This window comes from Epinephelus fuscoguttatus, linkage group LG13, assembly GCF_011397635.1.
Source record: "Epinephelus fuscoguttatus linkage group LG13, E.fuscoguttatus.final_Chr_v1".
Taxonomy (NCBI): Eukaryota; Metazoa; Chordata; class Actinopteri; order Perciformes; family Serranidae; genus Epinephelus; species Epinephelus fuscoguttatus.
The window spans coordinates 32,495,889-32,505,333 of NC_064764.1; the positions used below are offsets into that span (position 1 = coordinate 32,495,889).

At 42.4% G+C, this 9,445-nt stretch overlaps 1 protein-coding gene across 1 annotated transcript; it reads right to left on the reverse strand.

Annotated features, from left to right (window-relative positions):
- Positions 1-7,804: 7,804 nt before the first annotated feature.
- Positions 7,805-9,192, reverse strand: olig1 (oligodendrocyte transcription factor 1). Its single transcript, XM_049593727.1, has one exon. It carries the CDS (start codon positions 8,896-8,898, stop codon positions 8,125-8,127), a length of 774 nt encoding a protein of 257 aa, XP_049449684.1. The 5' UTR covers positions 8,899-9,192; the 3' UTR covers positions 7,805-8,124.
- Between the last annotated feature and the right edge of the window lie 253 nt (positions 9,193-9,445).

The window sequence follows — 9,445 nt, forward strand, 5'->3', positions numbered from 1 at the left end:
CAATCTATTTTGTAAGGGAGTTAGGTAGTCGGTCACAAGTGGACTTGAACGCTTGGTCGAGTGTGGCTTGACGAGGCTGGCTGCTAGCGCTAGCATCAGAGGCTGTGCTAGCTCAGACCTCTGGGTTCGCTGTTAAATGCTTTGCGTTGAGGTGTTATGTTAGGCTTGCAGTATTCCAATGGTACGAAAATTTTCTTACTGCAGACATTGTAGAGAACGATGCTCCAGATAAATCTAAATGTTCCATTCACAGGGCCAAGTAGCATCATCTCATCTGCCTCTATCATGTGACGAAGCCACTGTGGTTAATAGTTAATGTTGTTGATATCCAGTATAAACATAATTCTTAAGCAACAAGTCCTTTCAGATCTTACACCTCCATCTGCAGGCTGCTAAATAAATCAGTTTTATGATGTGACATTGGTAAGGTTGAGGTTGGGTTGGGGTTAAAATTACTATTTCATTCAGGTTGGTAAACAGGACCTGGTCTCACTTGGTCTAGGTCACCAACGAAAAAGCCATTTTTCTCACGTCGGCATGATACGTGGCCGATTGCCGTTATTGTTTAACAGCATGGGCGGGTGAGTGGGAGGGGTGGTGGATGGGTTCAACAACCACCGACTTTCACCCGGGAGGCTGGTGTTTGCTTCCCATGTGAAACCAAATCCTGTTCCTCTTTTTTCTAAACCAACCACACACATTTGTTGTTGAGGAAAAAAAACATCAGTTCCCTGTGTTGTACTGACGTAGTGCTTTTATTCTGAAAGACACTACATGCTGCCTGTAAATTTCCTGTGAAAACAGAAGTGTATTTGAAAACAGACAATGCATGTAACAGGCTGAAATTGACCCAGAACATTAAAAACCAACATATCCAGGGTATCATGCACGTCGTAGCTCGATGTGGAAACTCCATGACCAAACATCAGTATGCAACAAGGTCAGAGTGAGAATGAAACAGCTTTTTAAATCAGTGCACCTGTTGTACAGAAGGTACAATATATGAAACTCCAGGTAACCATAGCAACTGTGCACCCTACAGCTGCTATGAATGAGCCATCTATTACTAGTGAAACTTAATTAGACAATTAATTTACACACATAATCAATTAAAAAAAAGTTATAATCGTTATAATCAGATCTTGTAGAAAAAGTCTAACCTCAACATCTGATTCCACTTGGAACGTGGATGTAAACAAAAGCTAGACAAAAGTCATAACCCTGTTTTATTTTTTATTTCAGAGCAATGTATCCTCATACAACTGCTATTATGAAGTATGAAATTAAGCATACAATGATGTATTGGCACCCTACAAAGGGTGCCGTCATGTTAAACATACTCAACTATTTTGCACTGTATCACATTGCACTGTACGTATTGTTTTTTTTGTTGTGAATTATTGTCTATCTGTTTGTTATTTGTTTTACATATTATGACTTCTGTGTTTCTGTTTTTGTGTTTTTTAATGGCCTGAGGTCTTTTTAACATCATGCTGGAGGACTGCAGTTGAAAATTAGCCTCTGGCTAACACCGGCACATTTACAGCAATGTTCATTAATGTGCACTGTCCTCTAAATAAATAAATAAAATAAATAAATAAATAAATAAATAAAAGTTAGGTAGGTTACTTTAAGAAGGAAACACCATGGTGACGTACCTTAAAAGAACATTGGTTTTGAGTTTTCTTGGTTTCCCATGAGACAAGAACCCCGGTCTGGTGAGGACAAGTCCCGTGTTTCCTTACACTGAGTTTCACTCTTTATCCAACGTCCCTCTTTATTCCTGTCGTTGTGTTGGTCACATTACCGCAGCCTTTCAGATTAGCCACGTTTCCATCAGCTTGTTTAGATGCGCATCTAAAAGTATCACATCGGAAAATTATGATGGAAATGCCAAAATTCAAATTAAAATCCCCTGATTCGCACAAGCTAAAATACGCTCGCTTTAGCCGGGTTTTGGTTGATTCGAAAAAATGTTGATTTGCAGAATGGGGGATGGAAACAGTTATGTTCGAATTAAGTCTGACGTAGCGCACCTCTCTCCATGGTGATATCCGCACTCCGGGTCGGGAAGGCGGTAATGCATTTACAAGCTGGTTGCCAACCGCCAGAAAACGTAGAAGAAGAAGAATGCAAGACTTGTTTTGTTTCCGGTTCTGCAGAAAACTCTGCGAGTTTGTAGTTTTCACCAAAATCCGTACATTTAATGGAAACACACAGGATTCGTATTTCTTTTAATGAGCATTTCCCAGTGATTCAAATCACTTTTGGATGGAAACATACTGTAGCTATTGTGTGGGTTATTCATGAATTGTGGTTCATTACTTTTTGTAGGTATACAAACAGAGAACAGCCCGAGCAGAGGAAGGTTTAGGTTGAAACAATAAAAAGGAGAAACACAGAAGTTACTCTGTAGATCAGTAAATAAATAACTTTACCTGAGAGAGGAATATAAAGTTAAATGTAAAGACGACACGTGACTTTTCAGTAAAGAACTACGAGGAGGAAAATTGTCAGAGCTGATGAGTAGTGACGAGCACTCATGGTCAATGCTTCTAATTCACTGTGCTCACTTAATATTTGCTTGATAGTCATACCTGTTTGTGAATCCTAACTGTGAATTATTTTTCTCAACCATGTGACACTATTTTATCTTGTTAACTAGAGGAAAAGTAGCATTTCTAGAAAGCAGTGACACAGGATTTGGATGTGGTAAGGGTAAGAAGCATTCAGTGCTCTGCTTTTCTGGTTGTCCCCAGTGAACGGTGTGTGTGTGTACGCCTGTGTGTGTGTGTGTGTGTGTGTGTGTGTGTGTGTGTGTGTGTGTGTGTGTGCCTGTGTGTGTGTATGCCTGTGTGTGTGTGCGCATTGTCTTACAAGCCCTCCTCGCCCCATTGAACAACAGTGATGAAATGGAGATGAGTTAAAGTGCTAACACAAAGACTGACCAGACCCCTGCGTCGCTGCAACAATGAAACCACCAAACTCGAGAAAGTGAGAGCCTCTTGGAGAAACCGAGAGAAAGGGCAGAGAATGAGAGGGGGGAGAAATTAAGGAGGCCAAAAAAAAAAAAAAAGAGAAGAGAAGAAGGGCTGAACCATCCTGAAAGCAGGAGGAAATGGACGGTGGGCAAAAGGTGGCAGAATGGAGCAGAAAATAGCAAGGTGGCTAATCCCTCCAGAGATAAAGCAGCTATATGTAAATGAAAGACGTGAAGTTTGGCCATCTTACTTTGATCTATGAATCAGCCTCCCCCTCCTCCCCTCCTTCACTCTCACCCTCTTCTCCTTCCTCCTTTTTCCTTGTAAGAAAATCAAGCCTTATTTAGCTTAATCTCACTTAATGGCATCCAGCTCCTCCTTTGTCCTCCCTGATGCTAATAGATTCCTGTCCTTTCACTCGCCACCATTCACATATCTACCCTCCATAATCCTCTTATTCCGGGGTGGCAATTATTTTGAGTATTTTATCAGCATTACGATTATGATTATTTTTTTCATTATTATTCATGCAGGCGGCGCTAAGGGCCAGGTTGTGGCTGAGAATATCCTCCCTCCTACCAGCGCCTCTTATTCTCACTCCGAATGAGGCTGCCTGCTTTCTTCCAGAGGGGTGGTGAGTTTGCAGGAGTGAACCCCATTCAGCGAGACACATTTTCTGGGCATTTGAACATATTGTGGAGTGAGTGTAATGAGTAGCACCAAATCACCCATCCGGGCTCCTTAACACAGAGAAACATCAAGAATTTGAGGACGGAGGAGAGAGAGGGGGCTAATAATCAAAAGGCCTCCTTTCTGCGGAGCAGTAATTACATGGGTGGGTTTTGATCTTTTGCTTGTTGGGGTGATGAATAGGAGGAGAGATGAGGACTGTTTCACTATTTTGGGGTGGCGTGGAGGGTGGAGGATGCTTTTCAGATCAGCTTCTCATCAGCGTCTTTGGTAGAGAAACAGGGAGCTCGTAGATCCTTCTTTTTTTAATTATTGAATCACTTCTTGAGGTACTGTAGGTTAGCAGGCAACACAGTCCTGAGAAAGGGGGTCAGAAGTTTGCCAGAAAGTGTTGCCGAAAACTGACAATCAGAAAGTGGTGTGATGGTTTAGTCTTTACACACTGTGGAGTTAACGCTGTCTCCGAGAAGTTACAACTAATTTGCAACAGAAAAACAAAAAATAAGCCTTTTTTTAATTTGTTATTTATTTTCTGTTTTGTTGTCAGTACATGCAGGTGCATCTAAAAAAAATTAGAATATCATGGAAAAGTTCATTTTATTCCCCGTAATTTAACTCAAAAAGTGAAATTTTCATATATTCTAGACTAATTTAACAAATTGAAATATTTCACACCTTTTTTCTGTGTTTTAATTTTGATGATTGCGACTTACAGCTCATGAAACTCCAAAATCCAGTGTCTAAAAATATTATAATATTACATGAGCCCACTCAAAAAAAGAATTTATGATACATAAATGTTGACCTTCTGAAAAGTATGTTCATTTATGCACTTCATACTTGGTTTGGGCTCCTTTTGCATGAATTACTGCATCAATGCAGTGTGGCATGGAGGCGATCAGCCTGTGGCACTGCTGAGGTGTTATTGAAGCCCAGGTCGCTTTGATTGGGGCCCTTTAGCTCGTCTGTATTGCTGGGTCTGATGTGTCTCATCTTCCTCCTAACAATAACCCATATGTTCTCTGTAGGGTTCAGGTCAGGCCAGTTGGCGGGCCAATCAAGCACAGTAATACCTTGGTCAGTAAACCAGTTACAAGTAGTTTCTGCACTGTGGGCAGGTGTCACGTCCTGCTGGAAAAGCAAATCAGCATCCCCATAAAGCTTGTCAGCAGACAGAAGCATCAAGTGCTCTAAAAGCTCCTGGTAGACGTCTGCATTGACTTTGGATTTGATAAAACACAGTTGACCAACAGCAGCAGATGACATGACACCCCACATTATCACTGTACTTCAAGCAACTTGGATTCTGTGCCTCTCCGCTCTTCCTCCAGACTCTGGGACCTTGATTCAAAATGAAATGCATCTGAAAAGAGGACTTTGGACCACCAAGACCACTGTTAACCCTTTCAGCAATGACCTTCTGTGGGTTACCTCCTTGCAGAGGGTGTCAGTGAGTGTCTTTTGGACACCTGTTAGGTCAGCAGTCTTCCCCATGATGAGGTTGTGTGAACTGAACCAGACTGACAGATTAAAGGCTCAGGAAACCTGTGCAGGTGTTTTGAGTTAATTAACTGATTAGAGCTCCTCTCAGAGGCCGTTTACACGTACACAGTGATTTTGATAAACGGAGACATCTTCCTTCGTTTGTGCCCTTCGTTTACACACAAACGGAGATTTCTCCTCTGAAAACGAGTCTTTCTAAAAACTCCGGCCAGAGTGGAGATTTTGGAAAACTCCGGTTGCGTGTTTGCATGTAAACTGAGATAAATGGAGATAAACGGAGTTATAGGCAGCCGACGTCACAGTATGTGCCGGAACTTGCGCCTGTGTCAAAAGTGCGACCTATGTTGCTATGGTGACAATGGATACATGGAAGGCTTGAGCTTCTCGTTACACTGCCACCTACAGGTTTGGCGTGCTCTTGTGTATATATACACGGGTAAGTGTAAACGAAGATCTTTTTGAAAACGGAGACGGTGAAATGTCCGTTTATTAAAATAGCCGGCAACGTGTAAACGGTTTCTCAGGACTGTGTGAGTCTAGACTATACACAAATTTCACTTTCTGAAATAACTGACAAGAAATATTGAACTTTTTCCACGATATTCTAATGTTTTTGAGATGCACCTGTGTGTTTTATTACTTTGTTGCTATTTTTCCTTTCCTCCTTCCAGACACATTGTAAAGCCATTTAGTGGTCACGCTTTGCATTTATCTCTGAGTGCTGGCCTCTTGCTCAGGTGACTGCAATCACCTTTCGTTAACTAAAGAGACTGTGTGTTTAAGGTGATACTCTGAAGAAGGCTGGTTTTGCTGATTTATATGGGTTGTAACCCAATTTATTTTCAACATGTGCCAGAATTGTCTCTGTTTTTAGTATTTAGTCATCGGTTTAGTGTTTAACTTTTTGCCACTGGAGTCTCTGTCCTTTCAACTTTTGTGTCTCCTGCAAAAAAGCACCTTCATCCCACTTGTTTGAACTTCAGAGCACTCCCAACTTTTTTCTTTATAAGGGAAAAAATTGGAGGGATGGGGAATCAAATTTTTAAAGAACATAATGAGGACATTAAAACATACAATTAAGTTGTCTGGCCAGTGACAAAACCGTGATATTCAACTCAGTGAAATGTTCACCTACAACCTATTTCCTTTGTTTTCTTCCAATATATGCCAAGTACATTCACAGCTCTTGGGTAAAGTTAAGGTAAACACATATCATGTTTGTTAAAATTTGATCTAAACTATAATTTTTTTTAACTAACCTCCACCAAAAGGCTTTGGTTACCATGTAGTAATCATTCACAGAACTCTGGTGTCAACGTCTGTGCTCTGTTCAATAAATGTAACACTTCGGTAACTTGAAAAATTGTTGCCTACTTACATAATCCAGGCAGCAGTTCAGTTTCCCATTAGAATGTAATTGGGAAAACTATTTGATATTACATAAACATCATTTCTAGGAGACAGGATTGATGGTGAAGATCATGACTGTGGTTTCTGGGATTCCTCTTTTGTATAAAAAAAAAAAAAACGTGTGGTACAGTTTTACTCATTTGTTTGAACACATTTGTCTTTTTAGAAGTTACCTTGTGGTGCAACGGTAACGCGTCTGACTCCTTGGGGCAGCAGTAGCTCAGTCCATAGGGACTTGGGGCTTGGGCTGGGAACCGGAGTCCCTGGCTGGTCCAATTATGGAGTGTGAACTAGTGGCCTTGAGAGGTGCCAGTTCAGTCTGACATCTCTCCACTTTGTGCATGTATAGGTCCTGTTTGTGCATGTGTGTGTATTTCAGACCTGTGTGTTAATGACAAAAGGAGTGAAAAAATTGCATTTCCCCTCAGGGGGATTAATAAAGTATATAAAAGCAAAAAAAACCCCAAACATTTTTATAACAGTTCACACACAGGCCTAAACTGAAAGTCTCTAGGCAAAGACTCTTACACTCATAAAATATACAGAAGCCAATATTTTCATCAAGCAGCACAACTTGCGGTGAAATAATTATATTGTTTTAATCAATCATTACACAGTGGACAACAAAATGTGAAAAAATTCAACCTTAATTGTGCTGTATGCCTGTGCCATGCTGTATAAACAAGCATATCACAGCACGAGTGGTATTACTTTCACCAAACCCTGCTGCACTATGCACCTGACTGAGTGCTGATTGAAGAGGTGTGCAAAGGAGCTTCACACAGGTGCAGTTAAGTCTCATAATTATGCCAGTAATGTCTATCAGCTGTGGGTAGATGCTGTCGTTCAGGGTCTGTCTATGAGATCTGCTTTTTAAAATATCGAGAAAATCTTTATGCCACAGATTGCTAAATTAAATAACCATGCTTGCTACACAGCAAGTTAGATTGCTACAGAGAAAGGAGGAGTCTGCCTGCTGAGAGGAGGACATCTGACATATATAACACAACCCTGCACATGTCAAACCGGTGAGAAGAGCACAGGCAAAAACACAAATACAGAAATCTGTCATGTGAAATAATTTGGCAGCTACTAATGAGTTCAAACAGGACGCCATTGCTCATAGTAAGAAAGTGATAATACCTCATCAGATCTCTTAAATATAATTTTTATTATTCATTTTTATAGATTTTGGCCCTCTCTAGTTATGGGCCCCTCAAATTGCTACATACGCAGTCATTACAGCCACACACTCAACAAAAAATAATCAAAGTAGTCACTTGTTTCTCTGCTGGTGACATAAGAAGTAATAAAATGAATTTATCTCTGGAACATAAAGGAGATTATTAGATCTACTTCATGAAGAAACAGGCTTACCAAATACAGAATAGATCCATTAGGTTTAAAATGCTCGAAGGATAAGTGAGTTATTGCAGTAGATTATTATAAACGTGTTAAAAATGTTAGAAAAATACAATTCATATAAAAGTTGTTGCATACATGTAACAGTCATCAAGTCTTAAACTGCAGCTCCAAGGTGTCACTTTGGGAATCTTGGAGCCGGAGTAGAGTGGCTAAATCTGGGCAGTCTGCAGACTCCACAGGGGCACAGGGGCCCTCCTGAGGCCCCTGCAGAGCTCCACTGCACAGGAGCCAGCGAGGCCTCCATGGGGCCCGGCGACAACAGGGAACATTTGGCAGCAGAGGAGGATGAAGCAGAGGAAGAGGAGGAGGACGAGGCTGCTGAGGTGAGGAGGGACTCCTGGGTGAGGAGGAGCTGACTGGGGCCGGAGATGAGGGGCCACCCTCCAGCGAGCAGCAGCCGAGGGACAGGTCCTGTGTTCACCCCCATCCCGACGCTTACCTCCCCCAGCAGCCGCCGCATCTCCTGCAGAGACGAGCCCAGCAGGAGGATGTAGTTCCTGGCCAAAACCAGGGTGGAGATCTTGGAGAGCCTGCGGCCTGGAGGAGCTCCGGGCTGGTGGGACTGAGAGGAGGAGGCAGAGGATGGTGAGGAGGCGTAAGGCACCATGACCTCCCTCAGGGCGTCCATGGCAATGTTTAAGTCCTGCATCCTCTTCCTCTCCCTGCTGTTGATCTTCCTTCTGAGCTCCTGCTGCTCCTCTGGGCTCAGCTCCCTCTGTGGTTTGGTTGGTCTTTGGCCGCCCTGGAGGCCAAGCATGGGCGCAGGGTTCAGGCGGGAGCTCAGGTTGAACCCTGGAGGGCAGTGGGGTAAGTCCTGGACAGAGCTGGGGCCACAGAGAGGTAGAGACTGCTCCTGGGCTCTGATCACTGGGTTGGACAGCACATTCATAGTCTGTTCAGAGGTGTGCTAGTCTTCAGAGGTTTAGCTCAGAGTCTTCTTAAAAATTTCAGAGAAAAACAAAAATAAACAGTGCAAAAATACTTCACAAAAAAAATCCACACACTGCAGAAATCAAATCTTCCTTCCCTCCACCTGTTGATCTCCCCTTTGGCTGCAGAAAACAGCTGCCATCCAGCACAATGACGAGTCCCCAGACCTTTTCACTTTTGGCTTCGGAGGTTTCTGAGTGAGTGAATGAGAGCTTCCTAAAGTGGCCGCTCAGTTTTATCTCATTTCCACAGCTGCGTGTGGTGAGAATGACAGACTCACACAGTGGAAACGTGAGCTAAATGCTCCCCTCACACACCCCCACCTCAGCTCAACTCCTCCCCGACACATGATGTGCTCTGTGGAAACACACATATGCACCTCTGACTTTCTGATATTTGACAGTAAAATGAGAAACAGCAGGCAGATGGTGACAACACCCGCAGATTTAAGGCAAGATATCAGGCAAAAAATTCAGTGGATTGAGATAACTGATATCAGAATCTTT

Coding starts and splice junctions, on each gene's coding strand:
- olig1 (XM_049593727.1), bottom strand. CDS start 8,898: ATGAATGTGCTGTCCAACCCAGTGATCAGAGCCCAGGAGCAGTCTCTA.